The sequence below is a fragment of the Varroa jacobsoni genome, unplaced genomic scaffold, assembly GCF_002532875.2.
Source record: "Varroa jacobsoni isolate VJ856 unplaced genomic scaffold, vjacob_1.0 scaffold_228, whole genome shotgun sequence".
NCBI lineage: Eukaryota > Metazoa > Arthropoda > Arachnida > Mesostigmata > Varroidae > Varroa > Varroa jacobsoni.
This window is the reverse complement of record NW_019213130.1, coordinates 185705-210096: the sequence shown is the minus strand read 5'-3', so window position 1 is coordinate 210096 and position 24392 is coordinate 185705. Positions and strand designations below refer to the sequence as shown.

The following is a 24392-nucleotide window of genomic DNA, read 5'->3' as shown; positions in this document are numbered from 1 at the left end:
ATTTGCACACTAAACGATGTTCATCGGGCAGCCGGTTTTTAGTTATTTAAGCAGTTTAATTTTACCATAATAATTTTTTTCGTAACTTAATTGCTACTCACAACCTCATTTATATAACTCAAAATGGATGTGAGAACGTTAGCTGTTCCTGTTAATTTTCGGGAACTTGCGTCATTACCTTCTAAATGCCACATTTTAGATTGAAATGATATTGACCCCGATTTTCTACGAGTTCATCTACGATGACCGACATGACTGGGTACTGAAGTTTTCTGTTTAACTTCTTGAACTTGAAAGTACATTACACGAAAATATAGTGTGTCGATTGCACGTGGTATTAATTTTACTGGTCCACTAGTGTGTAGAAAATTTATCATTTGGACAATCTGTGTATATATCGAGCATATTTATGTATTTAGAAGCTATTCAGCATATTATCGTAATAGATTTCTATGTACATCGCTAAATTGTGACGTGACGTGACGTGACGTGTCGTGTCGTGTCGTATTAAATTGACATATGTCTTTAGTTTGATCGCAACCATCGTGGAAAATCGGACTCAATCACGGGATTGGAGGAAGTTCTTGCGCAGCTTCGTCCGTCTGAATTCGATGATGAACAATTATCACGCTATAAGGTGAGTATATATTGTTTGTATGTTTCCTCTATAATATAATACATGTGTATGTGAAAATCCGCCTTTACACATACGTAACTGTTCTACAGCTGCCTACAAATGCAATTGCTCCTAAATAAAAGTCACGGATGTTTTGCTTTCGTACTTATTCGATAAGTACAAATTCACATTTTCGATATCATAACAGCTATACTATAATAATATTAGAGCCCGTAAACTCTACGCCAGAGAAGAATTACATGGGGCTTCAGATTTTGCAGCAAAAAATTTGAAAAAATGTTATGATGTAATGTCATAAACCATTGTGATATTGATTTATTGTAAGGCGACACTGGTAAACGAGCCACATGTTATGTAGAAAGTGGCAGATAAATAAGATTTTGTCATAGGATGGATAAGCAACATTTGTCATGAGACGTAACGGGAGTGGCCCATTTACTGCTCGTTTCGACCCGGGTTGCTGTATCCAAACAAGATTATGGTTCGACAGTAACGCGGCATTAACTAAGCGTGAGAGTTTCCGCCGCAAGAAAGTTACGGCGGGCATAAAGCCACAACTGTTTGACTATCTGATCATTGATCTATTTTCAACGATCTGCTATGTATGAGCATATCTTTCCTAGAAATGACGTCAGCGTATTTTAAAACAAATCTGTGTTTATCTTGGCTCGTGCTTCTATTTGTATCGAATCAACTGGGCTTTAGTTCATCCAAGTAAAACGTTATGACACGGGGCCATTTTGCGGGTAGTTTGCGCACAACCTTGAGCGTCTTCTCGATATTTCGGGAGATACCTGCGCTGGTACCTGAATCTTCGCAGGGCCTCTTAACAACATATTTCTCCAATATGTTGTAGCAATAGAAAATGCTATCCCTTCAAGACCTGTTCTCTTGATAGCTGTTGGCTTTTTAACTACAGATAATTTCTTCGAATCAGTCTTAAAACCAAATATAGCTTATAATTCAGTATACGATAGGGTAATATCTATAATAACATACTTTCTTGTCTGTGACGGAGCAGTTCGTATGCGCCTTGGCGAAGGTTTGTGCCACGGACCTAAGTAAACGAGAACGATAATAAAAACAACTGTTAATTTCTCTCTTTTATATCGGTGTATAGATAAACATGGGAATACCTCGGATAATAAACGTTTTGCATAAGGACGATTGTTTCGTAAACGATATCCTTGCGGGCTCTACGTTGACAAAGGCAAAAAATGGCGTACCATCGTTTGAAGCTGACTTACACGAACTTTTGGCAGGTCTACCTTGTTCGGTTTGTAGCGAAAGCCAATTGTGGTACGCTAAGACTTCAGCGGAGGGTAAGCGCTACACCAGGCTAGTATGAACCAGTGTTCATTTCCAAAAACCGACTCGGTACCACAATGACATAACAACTATAGGCTGGTCGAACAGCGATCGGGAAAGCAGAGAAAGCCATTGCAACCCAGTAGGCTCCACTAAGCCGTGCTTATAGAGTCTAAGGAGTAATCCTTTTTTTTTTTTAGTTTCTTTGGGCTTACGTCGACGAAAAGACTTTTAATGACAAACATGGTTTAGCTCAAACCTGCGAACTCACTAACCACTATCTTTTTCCCTGCAAATAGAATCGGCGCAGATTTGTCGCAGCACGTTAGAGGGAGGTAGCCTTATTGATTCTACCGGGGGCAAATCTAGCCGGCGGAAAAGACTTATTCTTGCTGAACGCTTTCCGACTGTGTAAGAGTGAGTGTTCGAACGAGGAGTGCTTAAAGGAAAGGGAGAGGAAAACGAAACTTCAATACTAAAAGTTCTGAAAGGCTGCAACGTTTAGTCATGTATGACAAAGTAGAGCACTACGTCGTTTCCAGTACTTTATCATACAGAGAAAGCTTTTGTACAAGTTGATCCATGTGAAAGTGAGGACCGAAAGCGAAAGCTATGATAATGTTAAGTAACCTTAAATAAAAATATTCGCTATTAGCGGGCCAACAGGACAGCGTCGAATCCTGCTTATCGCCTTAAGCGGTTATAGTCAAAATAAAGCACTTGGGAACTCTTAGATTAATAGAACAATCAATAGTTTAAATGGGAACTATTTGTTATAAAAAAAATTAAAAAGTGCCAAGTCGTAACTTGTATAGAATTGTTGTTCACGATTGCAATCAATGAACAATGGTAAGTTTTTTTTGTAAACTACCTTCAACAAATTCTATTAGTCGTGAGCATCAGAGTATGGTCCTAAGTCGTGGGTAAGTTCTAGCAATGGCACTCCTTTGGTTGTACCTATGCTTTCGGGCAATTGCCTTCATTAAGACCACCGCGAGCCTTAACTGATGTCACCATTTACCCTGCTTTATTTAACTGATTTCTTATAATATTATTACTATGGTTACAGTTATCATCAGATTGTGGTTTGTTTGTTTTGGCTAAGCCATCGGCAAAATTGATTTCGGCTGAACTGACAGTTCAACCACTAATAGTGATTCTAAACATTGACATTTGATTATGTATTGCGTTCGGAAGTGTGTAAGTAATAAATAAAGAAATTATCCGTGCGCATGCTATTGTTAGGACCATTAAAACGATAAGTAAGTTTCGAACAAGCATGTTTATCTCTAGTACGAACCGTGCCTTGCACAATTCGAGTTGGGCCTTCAGTACAATAATGGATAAAATATTTTTTATTTTCGATTTTTCATAGCAGATAGTTAAGAACTATTGATGACAGAACATGCGGAAGAAGAGTTATAAAGTACCTCATTACTACAACAGCTTGCGATATTCTAGGGAACGTCAGTTGAAGTTATTTTAAGGAGACGTTCATTATATAGATAGCCAGCTGTACGTTCGTTTCCGGGGGGGTGAAATATGTGCCAGATAGTGTCTAGCGTGAATTTACCCTTCGGGTCATATTCTTCCTTTCCGCTTTCTCATACGCACACATGCGTGGTATGCTCGAATAGTGAAAAAGGTGAGCATCCGTTTTCGTCAGTAAGGTCGTTGCAGCGGGGACGAGGGGTGTTGACGCGCATGCTTTACTTTTGTTTAGCGGCGCCTCGTTCCAAAGGCGGCTGGCAGGTGGAATGTAAGCGAGCAAGGTCGAAGGAAAATGTAGGATTTACATTAGGACGAAATTGCAAATACTTACTAGAAAAAAAAGCATTAGTATACTGCTGATGTCGCCGCCATTGCCATTAGCACTATTATGCTTCGGGCGTCAGTAGCGAACGTCTTATGCTACGTTGCGACGCTATATGGAGCTAAACAACAGAGCTTGGTTAGGTTGGCCCTTCTATCCACTGGATAAGCCAACATTTAGTCGCAAGAAAGACGCAGCGGCGGACCAGGCAGTGCCATGAATGTGAGGCTGAAGTTTGTGTGAACGACAAAGAAGTATCCACTACCCTGTTACAGGTGGCGCCGCAGCAGCAGTACACAGAGCTGCCGGAACTATTGATGCTCAAGCTGAATTTGATGTAGTGCATTGATGCTATCTCGTTGCTGTTGTTATCTTGTTATAGACTATTCTGTCTTCTAACGACTGGCTAGATAAACTGACAGCATCTGTCTAACATAGCTAGGTCTATCAGATGTACATTACTTCTAAAAAAAAAAGCAGCAAACATAAATCGCCCAAACCTGGTTGATTTCACCCCGATGACCCGCGCTATATCCGGGCCCAACACGGCTGTTGAAATAGGGGGCTGCAACACTGTGGAGATGTCTTTTCTGGTCAAGATGGCGTAGTCAGTTGGTTTTTTGCGAATTTAATCCTGGAATGGACAAGGCGTCTAGGCAGTGTTGTTATGCATTTCAGAACCAAAATCTAGGGACCTATACTTTAACGGCATTAGAATCGATATAATTATGTGTTGTTTAAAAGGTGGATTGGAATATTTTTTAGAGTACAGCACGTGTATACACGTGGCCGTATAGATATTTATGCTGTACCCCCAACTGCCACCAAATCAACCTTACCTAGGTATTACGGACGCCAGAACTTAAATATAGAGGGCTGAGCAGAGGAACCAACTAATCGACATATTAGAAGTGGCTAATTTGCTTTCAGGAATATAAGAAATAGAACTGCCGCTATCAGAGTCGCCATGAATTGTCAAAAGTACCTCAAGCAATAGGTGGCTCAAGATTTAAGACATTAGTTTCTATTTGAAGGAAGCTTAAGAGGGCATAATAACTTATTGAAGTTTTGATAGGTACGCACTGACCCCGAACATACAGCTGCCGCATCTGTTGAAAATGCACCTACCGATAGGAAAAATTTTATCGATAAAAACAATTACTCTCTTTGGATGATTTTGTTTGCTTTAATAGTGAAGATCCCATTACACGATAATAAGGTCCAAGATCAATGCGCGAAGGCGGTCGTGGATGCTGGAAGTATATGTTGTCGACGTGGGATCCATCATTTTTGTTTTCGTGAAATTAGCATACTGCAAAACCCTTAGTACTTGTATATTTTCATGCTTTTGCGAAAGATTCAAACTAGGTACCTTTTCATGCCGTAAAATTCATAACATTGATACCAAATGTATCACGAGGACTAAAACGTTTCAAATAAATGCTTCCGTCAAATATTTTTTCTGTCAGAATCGGGACGCGTAATATATTTATTTTAACTTACGAGAAACTTAACAAAGCTTAGCTTCCTTACTTCGAGCTTTACGTCTGATATCGTCGTTAGGCATTCTGTCAGACGGCTGGTTTCTAGCGCGGGATGAACGGACGTTTCTATATTCGAGCGCGAATCTAGGCCACGACCTGTTCGTAAGATTAGCAGGCAAATAAGCTAGCCATCTGGCTATCACGGGGACCAATATGGTTTAAACGGATCGCTTTTGTTGCTTCGCGGGTTGTACTTCTGAACCTGTATTCGCTTTAGCTATTGCCACTGGTTTTGCATATTCGAGACCTTTAGTATTCAGTCTGAAACTGAATCCGTTCTCTTCTGATAGAAATTTTTCGCTGTTCTGAATGTTCCGCCTTATAGGATTACACTTACAAGCCGAACAAGCACACTAAAATAAAATGAACCTGATGCAATCAACAGGAATTAGATTTTAAAGGTCAATAAGCTATCTTAGAATCAATAAATCACAATGAATTTGAGCTAGGATTAGAATGAGGACAAAACCAGTCCGATTAACGAGATTCGTCTATCTCCATAATCCAATTTTTAGATAAAAAGAACAAAATATTTTGTGGAGAGGATGGCTGCGATCTAGATACGAAAATAGTTGATGAAACCTATATAACTGCCACAGCAGGCAATGTTACATTTTTTACCAAACAGTGCGCTATACGCATCTAGATTTGGGCCAAACAAAACGACTGTGACTTCAGCTAATATATGTGAGTGTGAAAGTTCAACCATGAACCGTCTCTAATCACCGAATAAAGAGGATGCCGTTAAATTGAGGTGGCAACTGCGGGAAAACTGTTGATGAGAGTAATAATGTCCGCTACGCCCACCGACGTTCTGCTGCGAAGTCAGTCCTTTTTTAATATCAAATAGATACTTACCTCTCGAGGCCTGGGGTAAGAACGAAATTCAGATAGTTACCGAAAGCGTCTTTTTTTGTCTACAACAACGGAATGGGTTAAGTAAATTGTGGGTTCATACCAAGCTAGCTCTCCGAAGCGTGATCAAAAGCGCGCCCGGCTTCTCCTGCCGTCTATTGTTGCGCGATAAATCGACAAAGTGCCTTTCTCTTCTAAAAAGATACACTCAGAGGTACAATTCAACGCCTAGAATTCCCCCTTCCTCGATGGCACGTTTCAGACCATTTCCGCTTTTCTGGCTTTTACGGTCTCTTGTGCAGATGAACCTTTTCCGAGGCTTTTCGCTATGGTTAGAGTCAGTTCAAAGGCCGATTTATATACGCTCCCCACGGTTTGCGGGATCGCAAAGGCAGCAGGAACTGAAGGTCGATGAGAAAACTACTAAATGAATGCTACGTAATGTTATCTCTTCTTTGAAAAGTTACGGCACTGGCATTAGCCTGATTTATCGGCAGTTCTCTTAGGGTTTTTTTCACGTCGCTCCCTTTTCCCCTAGAAGAATAGAGAACGGAGAGTTTCACTGAGCGGCTCAGCAAGAAATAGGTGTCTCTCTCTGCCTCTGATTCATGCACTAACACCGAATCCCGGGGTTAGCCTGGGTATCAGATTGGCCTGAGACTCGGATTGAGCGAAAGGTAACCAAGAAGCTGTGGTGCTCCACATCTTCTACCCCGTTCTCCGCAATCTATCCCAATCTCCGCAGCTCGCTGTATCCCGATTTCCTACTTGCGGTCAGAGCAGAAAGACTCTTGTTTGTTGGCCTGCGTGCGACGGTGATGACGACGTCAGTTCAGGAGAACGATAAGATGAACAGAGTAAACGAAAGATGACCACAACGACAACCAAAACGGGAAGGGCCACCCGAGGTCAAGGGAGTTCTCTTCGATAAGAATTCGTCGGTACTCAAGGTCAGGAGGCACAACGGGCATGGGAAGGTCAATGAGCATTGTACCGGGCTTGAACGGACCGCAGCCGTACCACTAAGAGAGCTCATCGTCGAGCAAAATGGAGTTCGCGTGGTAGGAACAAGCAGAAATATACGCTGCTGCTGTTTCCACTCCTGTTCCGCTCCGCCATTGATTTTCGCTGTTTGACTGGGAAAGTGAGAAAAAAAAGGAGAAATACAGGCCTAGAAGACTCGCCTATCTCTCTTAGGGCGGTGCCGGCCGCGTCCATCGCCGATAGTTCAGGCTTCAATGCCGCAGTTGCGAGAACCAGGCCCATTGTAGTTGGGTAAGTAACGGCACCGTCTTACTTAAAGGGCGGCCAAGGCGAAACGGCTGATCTGAACTTTTGGTTCTTGCCGCCGATAGAAATATTCAAAGACTTAGTCTCGGTACGCTTCGTACAATTTTGATAAACGGACTGCTAATGTGCGGTTTGGTTTCCGGCGCCAACAAAAGCCGGACCAATAGAAGAAATAGGATGAAAATGCTGTATATAACAACGGCAAGTTTTTCACAGCGATCAAAGCGTTATTAACATAAACTATTCACACGAAAAGTAGCGGCAGGCTTATCTCATCAGTACACTGATGACCAGAGAAATACCTAATGATCTCTGATCAGATTTTGTATTTTTATATCAATTATATTGATACAAGGACCCCTTACTTGTAACACTGTAAGGTAAATAATTAAAAAACACTTTTTTTTATTTCACAATTTAACTTGAAATGCTTAATAACACAGGTCACGGAGTTGAAGACGCTCGCTCATTAAATCTAAACACAACACTTCCATAGAACCTATTTTTATCCCACAGTAATAGCAACCTTCACTGAGTGCAGATAATGTCCGGTAATGAGAATGACCGCCATCATTCTTTTCTTTTATGTACAGAGCAATTAATAAGATAATGCAGATAATGTTAATAAACAGAACCTGAACGTTATGCAATAGACAGGTCGGCTGCTCAGCCAAATATCACGGCGTTACGTACGGCCTAACGCTGATGTGCATGTCATCATTCATGTAAACAGGACAGGAAATAAGAGTGAAGGGGTATCTGTGAGCATAAGCGGATAGAACAGGTCGAATTAGCCTTGCTTTGCATGAAGCAAACCTATATCACTACTCAGAATTAGGACAGAGACGCGACTGAAATGGCGAAAACCAAGTAACTAAAAAGTACGTCAACGAGACTTTTTGTCTCACTAAGGGAAACCAGTACCTTTCTCGAAACGGTACTTTGAGATTTTTCAAAATGGTCGTCTTTTTCGAGATCCTTTAAATCAGTATTAGGGTTTCTAGTTGAGTGGCGCACGTCTTGGCAGCCCTAGCTCTTCAAACAGCAGTTGTCGCAGTTCGGAGAGGTTTGCGTAGGTTAAAAAAGAGAGAAGAAGAAAGAACTGGTTGGAAAGTATCTGCAGAGACAATAATAACTGGCCTTTACTAACTACAACTTGAACTTCGTTGTTCAACTTGTTTCCGGCCAATTAAGCTTACTTAAAACAGTGCGGATGATATCCTTTCTTTGTCGGCACTGCCTTAGCAAAATTGAGGCAACTATCGGTTCCCCCATGTAGATAGAAGAAGAACAAAATGGGGTGAAACTATGTATCTTTAATGCTGCATAAGTCACTACATGGATCGGGAGAAATGTTCCGCCAAAGGTGATAGTTTTGAAGAAAGTAATCACTAGCTTATGCTTATTTTGGATCTACCAATTCCTGCGCTTCGAAAGCTTTTAAGGCTTTTTCATATCTCCTACTAGTAAGCCGCACTGTTTCCATTGCAGTTGGAAGGTACAGCTGTTTGAAATCGGCATACTCCCACATCTTCACTAGGTGGGTGTGTTTGGCTACTTGTCTTGTAGTAAAAGCGTTGTGGTGAGCAGGCCGATGTTCATTTTCGTTAGGGCTATAATAAACCGTCACTGACCAGTGGACAATGTAATATTATTTTTATCAACTTCAGTGCTTACCGTCACTTCCTTGTGTCGAAGGGGTGAGGTCATCTCAAAGTTCTGTTGAGGTTACTGTCTTCTGTTGCTATTGCCCTTTATCAGCCAGCGAAAACGACAGTACCAACTGTGCCTTAAGGAACCGACTATATTTCGTTGCACGAACCAAAGGAAAGAGTTACTGTCAGAATGTTGGCTAGGCGAACTAGTTCGAAAGTTTCTACATAAGCAAGGTCGTTAAGTTTCCGCTACATGGTTGGCCCTACGCTCGTGATTCTACGGTCGGAGACTGTTTGTCTCGAAGACCCTGTTTCGTTTGTTTGTCGTTGCCGCTGCTGGATCTGCTGTTGCTCTGCTAATATTTGAAGGCTGCTGCGCATGCGTTTGCGTCGCTGCTACTCATAGACGCAGACAGGCAATAAAAGTACACGATAAGATCAAGATAAACAAGACGAAAAACTCTGAAGGCAACGGGGCACAGGATTCCTATAAACAATTCAAGGGTTGCTTGTCTGGTCTGCGGCCTTTGTTGTCCTTGATTGATATAAGGGAAGCGATTGTGTGGTTGCCATTGTCCAGTAGCTTTTCCCATGTTTCTTCGAAAGGAAACGTGATTCCAGAGAGGTATTTACAAGCTCTGTTAACGCGTTCACCTTTCTACGCTCTGTTACGCGTTTAATAAGATCATGAGCCTAATAAAATTTTCGCATAACCGAGTATAGAAGTAGCCAGACGGTACATTTCTACTGATGAGATCATCCTAATAATAAGAGGTTGGGTTGCCTTTAAAGCAGCTGATATAGGTTAGAAACATTTAGTTATTATGTAGAGCTCATTAATGTGAGGGTTGAAAGCAAATATTGATATGTCAGTAAGTGCTATAAACGCTAGCTAAAAATTTGCCAAGAAAATACAAGATTGTTTAGTGTACTTCAAATAACAATTCTGTGTGTGGTAGTGTGTGTGTGTGTATGACTCGAATAGGTCGCAACTCGGCCTCCGAAACGACCCTTGAAAGGAAGCGCAATATTTGCCATACTAAAAACAAATATGTTATCTGTATAAGTCATTTTAAACTATAATGTGCTCTTATAGGGTTGGAAATGAGTAAACTCAACCAATGAAGGATTTTTCTGTTAAATAAGCGCTTTCAAACTTTCGTTGAAGCCTCTCTATATGAGGTCAATCTTATTAATGACGATATTTAATATTAATATGTACAACATATGGCTTGGATGCAATGTAGGCAAATGTCATGCAAAAATTCATATTAGCAAAACGTTTATGTATTCTACCTATCCGACACGGGTATTTTGAAAGGCAACAGTGGGCTTATCTCAAGGATTTGTTGTTGGACCTAATCTATTACGCATATACTATCAAATGCCAAACTGCAATTGTAATTACCCATAGAAAATTGCTGCTGAGTCTTAATTTAATAATTACTGAGAGAGCAATGGATTACCCATTGCATGCTATTTCATAGAGACAAGTCTATCTCTACTAAGACGGAGGGGGCTCGGGTCCTCTTCTCCAGAAATGTAGCTCGTCCATCGCGGTGTGGAACCTGATTACAATGACTTTAGACCGTTGATCCGGTTTCACTTGCCGCTCCCTTCAGTCAATCCGTAGCAGTATCAGAAGAAGATATGAGTTGGTCCAAAGCGATGCGGAATTAAAAACTAACGGATAACAGTCTAGCTGGTCTATATTTGTAAGAGCGCCAGAACGATGGTTATAATGCGCGTGACAGATGAACTGATAAAATGATCGAGCATCTAACAGAACTTCTCGGTAACCCCAGACATTCACGTTTTCAACAGTTACATTAAATTACGTACACACATAGAATTGCTAGAACACTTAGATGTAATCGGAAATCGTTATAGACCTACCGCAAACTATTTTCGTCTTTTTCGTCGGGCACCTGTAGGGCCTTCAGTGGAGCGATTTCGTGGCACTTCAGACATCGGGTAGCACCGAGGGCCACACAGCTGGCGAATGTGGGTCGCCTGGTTCTCCCGAGCCAACCGGCACCTTCAGCTATAACACACGGCACCAACAACCACAACAACAAGGATCGCCATCGAGTGTTAGCAGATGCACAAGTACCAGTGTAAATAGTAATACCTCATCCAAGCAGATCCCAAGCCCTTCTCAAAATCCGGCGAAAGCTACGAGCATCTTCAGCATGGAGGGAGTCCGCAAGAAGGAAGCTATGTGGGATCTGTTTCAATCTGAATGCATGTTCCTTTATGACCATCTAATGGTTCTTAAAAATGTGAGCAGGTTTCACTCAAATCATTATTTTTTAAAATTGTACCTTTCTATCATATGACACCCTTGTTTTCTCAGAGAGATCGTCGACTTTTGATAAGTAGAACCTAAAGGGTAATAAAATAAGGGTTCTTGAGGCGAAACGTGTACAGTGATTTCATGGGCCTGCCAGCTTAACCCCACGCCTCTTCCGCTGTTAATTTACCTGATTTCATTTATTGATGTTACATCGAAACCAGTAGCTGCTATTCTTGTGTAAGTGCCTTATCGCACCTAAGCCGTTATCCTTTCGCAGTTAGCTCATAGGTCTGCTCAAAAATGAACGACCTGATTTACGTTACATTTAGTACAATGCATAAACTATAGCGTAATTACCATATTGTACCCTTGCTTGACATATTGCTGGATAGTTCACCGATACGTTTTAGACGTCAAGTTTCTCCAGAAGTAATTGGTGATTATTATTATTTTGCTTATTTCGTCACTATGTCTTGGACAACAATCCTGCATAGAAAATTATCTAAATGTTTACCCTTTAAACAACATTTTCGTGTTGAAAAGTCAGTTGCAAGAACATCTTTGATCGGTCTAGATCTATCGATTGGCTTAAAGGACTAGCACCAGTAATGCGCTGCCGTATGTGTAGAACAGATGCCTTTTATATTTCTCCTAGAAAATATTTCCTGGAATATGTTCCAAAAAGATTTCTTTAATTAAAATGTTAGCCATATAAGCCATCTCAATCTTAGAATTAACATTTATGAAAGATTCAGTCGAAAACCGTTGAAAATCTCTCTGAATAAATTTTCGTTCCATTTCAGCGTACAATAATATATTTTTTTGCTCTTTTCATTGTGAAATGCCCATTTTGGGAACGAAAATGTGTTAAATTTTTACTTGGTTCTTCGCAAGCTGGTTGGCTCCAAGAAATTTTATTGCTTTGTCAATTCGATCTTCTTCACCGAGTATTGATTAGGAAAAGGTTTTATCAAAATCAGCTTTATTTCAATTGCTTCATCCTTCAGGATTTTCTAGAAATACACTTAAAAGACTATTCAAAACTGCGATAAGTCTTCATGAGCAAAGCGAGGTTTCATCCCACCCCAATATTACATACGTAAACCGATGTAATTAATCATACATCTTTGCTTAGCTCGTCGAGATCTATTGATTGATAGAAAAAAAAAAACACATTTACAGTATAGAGCATCACGGTAAGTTTTCGGTTTTATTTTTAACTTAAAAGCTGAGATTTACGTATTAAAACATATATTATGATCGGAGACGGTCCTTCGAGATCTTTTGACTCGTATCTGAAGCGACTCTTCCTGTATAGAACTCTATAAATAATATTTGTTTAGTAGATATTTGTAATGTAAACGTAATATTAGATAATGTATAAATATTTTTAGTTTACATTTATCTATACTGTTATATTAATTATCTTATTATATTTCTTTGGTCAAGTCGGTTTCAAATAATTTCGTTTGGTAGAGGTATTTCTATTACTTTGTTCGAACCATAATCAGTTACTTCGCTGGAATAATTCCGCTTTCTTAGTCGAATATCGCAGTAACCTCTTCAATCAATCTACTACATTTATTCTTGCGTACGTATAACTTAACTCGGTTTAAAAGTTCTCAATATAGAAACCCAAAAATTGTACTCAATTTGTTGTATGTAAAACTAATCTCTAGCCGTGCACGCGGCGCTAGTTTACCTAACCTAGGCTCAGTGCACCCGTCCTACAGCTATCCCCGCTTTCTAATAAGAACAGTATAATAATTTGATCTATTTAGTTTTCTTTTTAACATTTAGTTGGCGTTTATTTAGTTTATTTTTCTAAATGAATTCCACTGCTCGGGAAAAATATTTACCCGCCAGAAAAATATAAATTATACATGCAGAGATGGTTCGGATTTTACTATTTTGGGGACTAATTAATTTAGCAGCACATCTCCTTTCTTCGTCTCCTAGAGATAAAAGAGACTGGCTTCCGGATAAACATACTCGCAGACTTGAAAAAAATCAATAGAGCTGTTGAATATTCCATTTTCTATAAACTACTGAGGTGAGAGTCACCATTTTATGACTAATCAAAAAATATCTTTCAAATTCAGTATTGCGATAATTTTGTAGACTGAAAAAATAAACAACTTTTTAGGTATAAACTTTTGGAAGCAAATCGCAAAAACTAACAATTTGACCAAATTAATCTTACGCTGTATAGGGTGTATGGAAAAAACAAAATCCTCCCAGGTAAAAGTAATTCTAATGGATACGCGCATCCCTTACCAGGATGAAGCTCTACCGACCCAAGAAAAGGCCCAATTCGACCACCCTACGGACACGGCTTGGGCCATACAACCGAGCAGACACTGAGTTTCGGTAGTAAACTAGAGTCCACACATAAGCTCTGTCCCCGACCTGTTTTGCGATCAAGCATATACTATTTTACCTGTGTAGAGATAAAAGTTAATCACATTTATAATGACAGAGGTAACGTCGAGTATCGGAAGCCTGATAGTCTGTGGCCTAATATTTTCTTCGCCCCTTAATGTTCTTGAACAGTAGTGCAGCGTTATTTTCAAACGTGGATGGTGAAAAAGAAGTTGCCGTCCTTTGTTTAAGGCCAATAAAATTAATATTGCGCTGTATAAGAAAAAACAAATAGTATCCTCTAACGGGTAAAAGTCCTTGTTCTATCGGCACCAATTTCCACGCAGACCCTTCCACTGGGGAATTTTAGCAGCCTACAAAATAGCCCAGTCCATTTTCGCTAAGGGGTCGTTTTGGGTCGGACAAGCCCGAGCATTATAGATAGATAGGCGTCGATTCATCGAAGTATGGAAAGGTTTTTTTATTGTCGACAACTTATGCAAGGAAATCGTACATCTAGTATGACCAATATTATTTATTATAGGAGGCCATGGGGGGGCTAAGGGGCAAGCTGAGACTCCTAGGAACTGAGTGAGACAATGTTTTCCAGCTAGCTTAAGCAACTCGCGAGGCACTTAACTCCGCCGTAGTGTTATGTGCTGATAGAGAAAAAGAGGGGGAGAACCCCTTAACCTTCTTACAGCGACACGTAGACGATTCCGCATTAACAACACATACTGATGTGATAGTTGGCCACTGCTTTCATGCAATAGCAGCAGTGTTGGTACGTGATATAATTCTAGGACCTTAGGGCATGGTTTTTTCCTTAAATTTGCGTCCTATTTCATCGCCGTGTCTTAATACAGGTATTTATGGAACCGCTGAAGAAGATTCAGGTCGAAGGTTACGCAATGTTCGCGGAACCCGAAGTGTTGTTTGGAAATTTAGATGAACTGTGTTGCGTCACATACGGATTTTGCAAGGAGTTTATCCTGTTATTAAGCACCGACAGCGTTTCAACAGGCGATATGCTGCTTAAGCTATTCACAAAAAGTTGCAAGGTAACTGCTATGAGGCAGGCCTACCATCGTTACACACTCAATTATATCAACGCGTTAAATTACCTTGAAACGCTGCGTCGACAGATCGAGTTCGTCGAATTTGAAAAGGTAAGTAAGTAAGTGTTCAAAGTGCTCATTACGTCAAAAGGGCAACAATCTATCCATAATGCCGACAGATTTTGCTTATGTGATTAGTCGTACGGCAAATTTAACAACGATTCCAATGAAACACAGTAAATCTAGAGCAGCTCGATTTTAGAGGCCTACAGAAAGTTACAATTAAATGACAATCGTGCGCGATAATTGTTATCGTGTGAATTTGTCCCTTGAAGACAGGGAACATGTTCAACTTGCTAAGAACCAAGGCTCGTGTGTCTTGTTGCCGAAGGCATGAGGATAAAGTGAAACTTTCTCTAACAGTAATTATTTGTCGCTGCCATATCAGTAACGTTATGTTGGTCTGTGTTATACTGTTTTAGTGGTGTTATAAGGACGTGCGGTGCAAGAAGCTGCAGCTACCGGATTTGCTCGTATCTCCGGTGCAACACATCATGCGAGTGCCGCTGGTACTGCGTAAAATTGAATCCCGTTCAGATGAAGATCAGGAGCGTGCCGCTATAGGATCGATCCTCGAAGCTGAAGAAAATTCGCTGCGTACGTTGCCTCGCCTGGAATAAGCCATCTATCATTTATCCAAGGAAATTGTCATAATACACAAATTGTCAGGTCTCCGCAGAGTTAGGGTCTGTGTAGTCGATGTGGAAATTATCGGGCCGGTCGCATAAAATAACGATACTATCACGCCGCTGATCGGTTGTAGAAAATGATATTCATTAATGCTGGCGGCGTAAAAAGATCTTTTCTGTACATCAGACGCTGCCTAATAACTATCAACCTAATCCTTAAACTTACAGGCGAGCTTGATGATAAAATGAAATGGTTAAAAAACTTTGAGCGTCTTCTAGAGATCCAAAGAAATATTGTGTGGCCTTCCGTCACTGAACTCGATGCCAAGACCTTTGTGCCTGAGGTAAGCCAAACTGACAAAAGATGTCTCTTCAAATTATAGCAGAATAGCTAATGTTTACTTTTATATTTAGTGTAACTTTTAAACTTTAATGCATTCTGAAATAGTTGTCGGATGAACTTAGGCGCAATCGATTAACTATATGATGCCGACTGATCTTGCGTTCGCCAACGTTAAAATATTACTACTACAGGCTCTAGCGAGGCAAAGGGAATAAAAGGCCGTAGGATGTTGATCTATACCCCTAGGATACATATATATAATTAATATGGTTATAGCAATTAATGTAACGGTAAAACGTTTATCATTCCGCTAATACTAACAGTTACCCCGATCCGTGTTTGTTCGAATGGTGATTTTCTTACTGCTACTGTTGTCGATCCCATGGTTGGGTCCCGTCTATACTGACCGTCGGTTGTTGTTGCCCACGGATAGTTTTTGAAGCCGGCGTTAAGTCGTCAACCGTGCGAAAAACTTATCGTGAGCCCTAAACGCCAGATCGTTCTCGAGGGAATTCTCACGCTTATGGGTAAGTAGTGCGCCGAACTAAGCGCTCTAATTAAGTATTGGTTATAGATAATTTACGCGCTGTTAACGCTGGCAGGCTTTTTTTTTTATTAAAAGTGATGACCCAATGTACCAGATTAAACTAAATCCTCGATCCGTTTAGGTTTTCAAAACAATCGGTATTTTAGAGAGACTCCACTGGTCTCTAGCAATTGTTCCTATGGTAAAGTGTTTTGTATCTTTAGGGCACCGCTCTTAAACGTATCGATGGCTAGATTAGTGAGCAAACACCGTCGAGCAAACATCGGGAAAAAGAGTTACAGGACCGGAGAAATCCTCTGTCTGAAATAATGAACGGATTAGATCACTTGTCATTTCTAATTAGTACAAGATGTAACTCGCCTGGGTACTGAAACATTTTTGTCTTTAATTTAGTAGTAGTAGTAGTGTAGTTCGCCAACAAGAACAGGACGACCAGTTTCAATAATTCCATTAGTTTAACTGAAAACTTTAGTCAGCTAAAGGGCTAAAGAGCTGGTGACAATTATGATGATTTCTCTACGTATGCGAGTACAAGCAAAACATATTATAATTGGCTTGTTTGTAAATTGTTTATAATATTGTTTTATCCTATTTGCTTAATTACCTAGTCAAGCCCCGGAGCAATGCATCTAACAAAGACCTCAGAGATAGTATAGCAAAGTAATGTTACCAATATACAAACGAACGTCTGGGGAATCGAGCTAAGCCAAATTCGTTAAGACCTCATGATTCGTCTCTGAAATCTGATGGACGAATCTGATCGAATAAACTTGAACGGCTCTTTACGATTGTGTTTTGATATCGTCTCTGTACCCGTGGTAGAACCATCGATGATGAGTACAATAAAAGAAAAAACACACTTCACAGACCAGATATTTGAAATTAATAAGCTGAGCAGATTTCTCAATGACTGAAAACTGCAGAAACAGACACAATAAATAGCCAGTTTCTAGTCGCTTCTAGTCGTTTCTAGTCGAGTCGCTAAAAGACTTTGGTTATAATAAATTCCTAAATTGTACCTACCTGCTAAAGCGCTTGAGTACTTATGTGGAAATAAATGATTAGGTAAACTATGCCAAATGTATCCTAACACTATTGCACAGACTCAATGAGCAAAAAAGACATTTTATAGGAAAGCTAAGCCGACTTTGATCTGAATGAAAGGTAGCCTGTATGCGGTAAAGACGAGCAAACGCCTCTTCGTACAGCAACGCAAAGATTTAATTAAGTTTCGATGTTAGCAAAACCCTAGAATTCCGTACGTTTAGCCCGGTCTCGGTGAAATTCAATTAATAATTTTTTTGCTTTAATAACTTTTTTAATAAGCTTTTGCGGTTCATTTTTTTCGTTTCTTCATGCAGTAGCGTCACAAGTTTATGGTGACTAACTAACGGCTGGAACGTTGGGCGTGCAAATGTGCTTGGGTTAGGGGAACAGGAGCTCAAGGCTAATACAATTAAGTGTGATACCCAGAGATGAGAATTTCCTGGATATCTCCGGGGCTTGAATTGTTGATTTTGGCGAGAACGTGATAAAAGGGAGACGTTTAGTTTCGTCTCTTTTGCCGGTGTCCTTATTCGTAGCTAGCTATGTTATGGGTGATGATGGTTACGGGCTGTCAGTTTGTCTCTTCATGCGTCTGCGATCAGATCAAGGGCTGAAGAATCCTATGGTTCAATCCCAAGGAAAACCATTTTGACAAAACAAAAGCTTTGTGTCGGTTGTCTCTTTTTAGAGATTTCCGTCGCCGCCAACCCACCCGCGCCTTTTTTCTTCTCCAATCCATTTTTTTTGTCTTCTCTGAAGCAAGGTTGGCTGGTGAATCTTTGCGGTATAGAAGCGGAGTCGAAGCTTCAAGTCGTATGAGTATCTGCCACGTTGAGTTCGGCAAGGTAAACAAGGAATTGTTTCAACTGAGCCAAGTAACAGCAAAAAGCCTTAAAAACTTCATTTGGTGCACGTCAGTGTTTCTGGACGTGCAGCTTTGCTGCGAATAATTTTTTAAAACGTTTTTTTTTTAATATAGCTATATTTTACCTCCTCTTGCATTTTCGATCTTGCAGTAAACGATTTGTGTTTCGCGTTTTTTGTGCTTTAGAAGGATTAAAAAAGCAACTCATTAACATTTCTCGTTATTTTACGAATTATTGACGCCATACGCGTGCCGCAACAGTGTTATTGCGGACCCACCAAAACCAGCGTTAACGGCAAACGCTCGACGATGTCTCGCTAACGATGACGCACAACGGCAAAGACGATAGTAGAATTATTCTTCGTCGTCAGTTTCGTCATGTGACAGAATAGTTGGGCCGCGATTCTGGCTGGGTTTGGACGGTGTCTTTGCATTGCTGCTGCCATCGCGCTCTGCTCATTATCATATTTTCTCATCCGGTCTCTGTCGACGTCGAAAACGGTTCTCGACGACCGCAACAACTGCAATAGCGACTTTTTTTTTCTTAGCTTTTCAAAATGTTTGCCCCGTCGATGAACCTGCTGACGCTAGCAGTCCTAGTAATTCAATTGAGATAGCAAGTGCAAGAGGGAGAAGCTGTGGTTGATCACACAGGACACGCTGGGCAATTGCAGCACAAACAAACCATTCAGTTACCGGCAGGCAAGAACTGTGCGTTCGCGGAACGAACGATCGACGGCGGAAACAAAGGAGAAAGCATGCGCCGTGTGAACTGCGGTCACAGTCTCAAAGCCAGTCAGCCAGGCAGAGAGGAGATGGAACTGAGTTAAATGGAGAAACGCAGCTGGTTCTCGTCGATCAAATTTTGTCTAATTAATTGAACCATGGACAGCTAAACGACTGTATAACTAAAGACTAGTTTTTTTTTTTGTTTGGGCCAATCGTCCCTGGTTCTAAACGTAATCGAAAAAGTGAGCGAAAAATAAACACAACTTTTCGAACCTGAACCAGGTTACACCAATAAATTGGTACAACGAAAAAAAAAAACTGGGCCTCTCCCATTCTGCTAAGCAAGCATGTAGCAGCTTTGCAGCATATCACGCCGTTAGTAGTAAATTTGACCTAAAGTCGTTATTTGAATGAGTATGCCATGAGCCAGCTAGAAGACCTGCTTGGGGCATAGCAATTGCTGCTCGTCCAACAGTCGACGACACAACCCAGCGCAGTTGCCTTACCTTAGCGTTTATGATCAACTATTATCACTAATAATAATAATTTTGAATGGTAAAATAAAATCTATTTAGAACAGACATTTTTTCTGCTGTCTTTCTTGATTGTGGCTTGAAACATGACTGCACAAAAGCATGGCGGAGCCCCTATGTTTTAAATGATTACTGAATTAGTGCTGACAGGAGAACCCATCGCATTGATTTGGCTTAAATTATCTTTCCAATTTCAATTCTATTGATTATACATCACCGTTCCTCTTCTCATTGGAACTATTGAATAGAACTTCAAGAAGGATTTGTATCCTTTTAGTTATCGGTGCTTGGCTGTATATCGCTGACTCCACTCGCTCGCTCCAAGCAAACAGAAGGGCAATATTACTGTTACAGTTATACGTGTCACTCTCATATATCTACTTGGAAATACATGCCAACGTTTATGCTGAGTCCGAAAAGATCTACGTGGACCTTTCTTAATGTGCGATTAACTTGTGGTTTTCAAACTCGGAAACGGTATTGCCAAGTTTGCTCTGTCGAATTTATTACTTCAAAACCTCAAGTGACCAACTCAATGAGGAGACGGTGCGAACTTTTTCGGATTAGGGGGTGAAACGTTCGGAGCTATTCTCGGAAAGAGCTCTATTCAGCCTCCAAGTGCTAGGCTCTGCAACAACCGGAGCGTCTCGAAGCATCCTCATGTGATATTTTCAGAAACAATACTAGTGGGTAATTAAATAATACGTAAGACCCCTTACCCGGGACACCCGTCCGGCGCTATTCCTTAATACCATAAGCGTCTCGATTAGCTATACTGCGTACGCTTTACATTTTGCGAATGGAACGAATTTCCCTAGCCTTCTAAACTTGTTCTCTAAACAATTTTAGATGTTGGCTCACGATGATTCTAAATGCCAACCTGAGTGACTGACTAGGTTTGACGCCAGACCTTAGGGGCACAAAAGGCAACAGTGCAAGAGAAGACGTAATTACTCCATTACTTACTCCTCAAACCTGGAAGTTGCTATTTCTTCAGCTCATGCTGCAGTCCAGTTTGTGTCCACCATAGGTAGCGCAAGCGAAAGGTTTACTTCCTTCTAAAGTACTTTTCCGGACAAAGCCATACAACTTCCCCGCACAAACTGGCGAGAAATGCCATCTAAGATAACCTCCTCCATTAAACGCCGGATAATTTTAACAAAACTGAACTGAAAGTGGCTTTTGATGGATCAAGCAGAAAGTGTCTAACAGTATACTCCACATCGCTTCTAACAGTTATGTGGGTTTCCCAGCAGCGTCCTTCTACTTTATGTCCATTGTAGTTATAGAGTCACTGGAACGGGCGAGCATGGCCTTAGTCGTTTGCCGAGCCCTGGGAAACACGCTTGACATATAACAGCCAACGATCTCATCTATAGAGCACTTTCGAGCGTCTCCTCAAAATGTCCAGGAAAAGTCTACTTGACCTATCAACGAATTCGGCTTGGTAACTAGACGGAACTACTGTCGCTTTTTGGCCGCTTCAAAAATCCCTGTTTCTGGGCGTAATTTTTTAGGACAGCCTCGCGTAACTAAAGAGTTCAAGCACTGTGCAGGGCAATCAGGCCAAAAAAAATAATACGCTAAAAATGCGGGAAGCTGGGGGTTCAAGTGTTTCTACCCGGTTGGGACCTAAACGCTGGAAGTTGTTGTAAAAAGATTCGGCACATTTTCGCAAAACTTTGAAAGGCACTTGTGTGTGGATCGAAAAATGTATTCGGAAGCAAAGGGCACCTTTGCCAATGATCTTCTTTATTCGTTGTTCAAAGAGGCAATGCAGATGCAGTACTCTGTCTGGTTGTTCACTATTACATTCAGTCTCTTTACACTGTCTGGGTATATAGATTTATGAGAAAAAGTTCCCAGAACCATCTCCGCCGTGTGATATCAAAGGCTTGCCTTACTAAAAAAGATAGCCGAAGTGTGTCCTGCTTGATTCACCTTCTATTTTTCTTTAAGAGACTTCTAAGGCAGCATTTTTCCTCTTTTTATTGATAGCTTCAGGTATTTTTATTTTTCGCGCTATTTCTAAGAAATCCTTTGCCAATGTTGACACTCGAACCAGCACGAGTGCACTTTATTAGTTCGTTAAATAAATCAACAGTGTGTCCAAATCTAGTGTATTATGTAGGCCAAGTATACACTAGGACTGAAATCGAATGCGTGATTTATAAGTGGGTGTTTACTGTGACAAAATGGACGTCCATGCCTATGATCACACAAGAAACCGATTTGTCCTCTGAACATTGTCCTTAGTGAGATGTAATCTACAGTGGTTTCGATCACTACAACAACGGTCCGATAATCGTATGTCTTCGTTTGTTTCAGATGGAGGTCGACCATCAGAATGTTACCTAATTCTTTTCGATGACATGATTCTCATTACTCGACGAAAAAGAGCTCTCAACAAAAAGGTAAACTTATCTCTGCAAAAGTTATTGCCAATACTCTGAACTACTGATTTCTGAGAGAGGAAGAATCAATATCGATCGGTATAGCAGCCCACATCTCTGATTAGCATAGAGTCTTGATCAACACATATTTCGTTATTAGACCTAAGATAGGCATAGATAGTTAGCATCTGAACCATACTCAATCTGTGACATGAAATGGGCGAAATCTTTTTTCTTGTTATTAAATTATGTCGACAAGCAGAAGTCAACAATAACGGACAACTGGGTGAACTGTGCTTCCGCGGCGGCAGCTGGCGGCGGCAGTGGGACCGTGGACGTCGACGAAACATCCGGGAATGTCTCAGGTGGCAAATATGTCGTTTATAAACAGCCCCTCTCATTAGACCGAGTCTGCATACACGATGTTTTGCCACAAGACGCCACCGGTAAGGCATCCAAAATTATTGTTCGTTATATTCTATGTTTAATATCATGTGTTGGATCTTGAACAGGATGGATACTCGTATATATTTTTTATTCAAGTATTACCTAAAGTCGTTAATTGGCCGTAGTGTTGTATAGCCGAACTTCGGCCTATCGAAAAGGTTTCTGGGCAAGCAAAGGGTCAATTTGACCCGAACGAACCTGAATAAGGAAAAAGGAACCTTCAGTTCAGGTAAAAGCTTCTAATATTCTACGCCAAAGTACGAACTAAGACGGGACGAGATCTATCAAGTCGTTCAACAAAAATATAGTAAAAGAAGTAATGTTTTGGAAAAGAGACCACGTAACAACCATAAAGACCACATAACACACGGACAGCAGATCGCTTTCCGATGTGCCACCAGTAAAATCTATCCTTACGTATGCGGGTGTTTAATGTTTAGTAAACATACTTAACATGTAATTTAACGAAATTGCAAAGTAATACGTTTTAATCGATAACTCTCTGTGATTTTTTCAGAATTTCTGATTTCCGGGAGAAAAATTGCGATAAATTATCTTTGCACTGCTTTATTAAAACTCGATGAGGGCATTCGGCAGACATTGAAATAGTTCATAATCTAGTGGTGCAGAACCCGGGCTATTCAGCGTATGCGTGTTCTGAGATTATCGTGATGGTAAACGACGAGCTTTCTGTTCATTAGCTCGAGCAGCTTTTCTTCATGGCTCGTTCCATCCCTGCCAGTTGCTGACAGAAGAGGTCTGAATCAGTCGTTGCTGTTCGATTCTTTCTTGCCCGATCTCAGCAAGCCTAACCTTGCTTGGTATCGATTTGCGTTGTAACGTTTTACTGCAGATTACTCTGTATGTATATGTATGTACTATACGTACCCTTCATTACCGTTGACCAACCGCTCAAAAAATGTTTCCATTGAGTTTTGCAAATGAATGTACGACTGAATTTCATTTGCTTTCTTGTCACCATATCTAGCTTCTTGGCCATAATAATTTTATCAAATTTTTTATCTTTCCACTATTACAAGAAGCAACAGAAGCGTTTGTTCTTAGAACGCGTCTTGACCATAAATAGCCATTTTTTTTTTATTTGTTACTGCACCTATTGTGCCTTAACTATAATAAAACTGTAAAACCTAGTGAACTTTTGCAGAAATTTCACTCACATTTAAAGCGCTCTGTTTTCTCTGAGTCTGAATAAAGGCATTCCAGGTTGTTGTTACTAGGCCTCAACTCTTCACTGACAGTAACGCCGATTTGACGCGATGCATTCTACTTGAGATATATAACTTTAAGGCCATGTAACTAGAAAATCGTCGATTCCTTTTATACACACACATATATATAGATAGATGTGTGTGTCTGTCTGTAAAGGGCACAAAGGTATAAAATAAGGAAGTATGCCATCGATCTAGTTCATTGAATTACTCAGTCTCGCAAGTAACTATCCAACATGCTGTAATTTGTTGGCCTTGGTACGCAGTACTGACAGTTACTCCATTTCCGTGCTTTTTATCTGTTTTGCAATAGTTATAACATAAACACAAACACACACCGTTTCTGGTCCAGACGTTTTCCTTCGGCCAAACACTCTTCGCTTTCCCCGTCAGTGCTATACTTGGGTTCATCCAAATCAGCCCGGGTGTTGCAGAAGACGAATAGCACTCCGGTAATAACAGAGACTTGGACGTGACATCTCGTATCTCTGCTGCTGCTGCTATTGTACACGAAAATGACACGGTGAAGCGCCCTTAGGATGGCATGGAAGGTTGCCGGACCTCTGTTAGAAACATGAGAGCGTAGCAAATCTGCCGGGAATATCACTTAAAACAATACTAATAAAGGCAGTGGCGAATGAAGAGAGTACGATGGGAACAAAAAGGAGGGGACCAGGGGGCATTTGATAGTGGCATTCGCAGCGTTCAACGGCCCTGCTGTCTCTCGTCGAGATGTGTCATGAAGTCCCATCA

The 24392-nt window shown here is 40.7% G+C and overlaps 1 protein-coding gene across 1 annotated transcript in view; it reads left to right on the top strand.

Moving 5' to 3' along the window:
* The window catches only part of LOC111273815 (uncharacterized), a gene marked incomplete at its 5' end in the record, with an annotated part of 63603 nt that overhangs the window by 33018 nt on the left and 6193 nt on the right, over positions 1-24392 (top strand). Inside the window, 8 exon segments of the mRNA XM_022855785.1 lie at positions 530-637; positions 11037-11384; positions 14626-14928; positions 15300-15474; positions 15735-15850; positions 16283-16376; positions 21899-21984; positions 22226-22409. Coding sequence (XP_022711520.1) covers positions 530-637; positions 11037-11384; positions 14626-14928; positions 15300-15474; positions 15735-15850; positions 16283-16376; positions 21899-21984; positions 22226-22409 — 1414 coding nt within the window.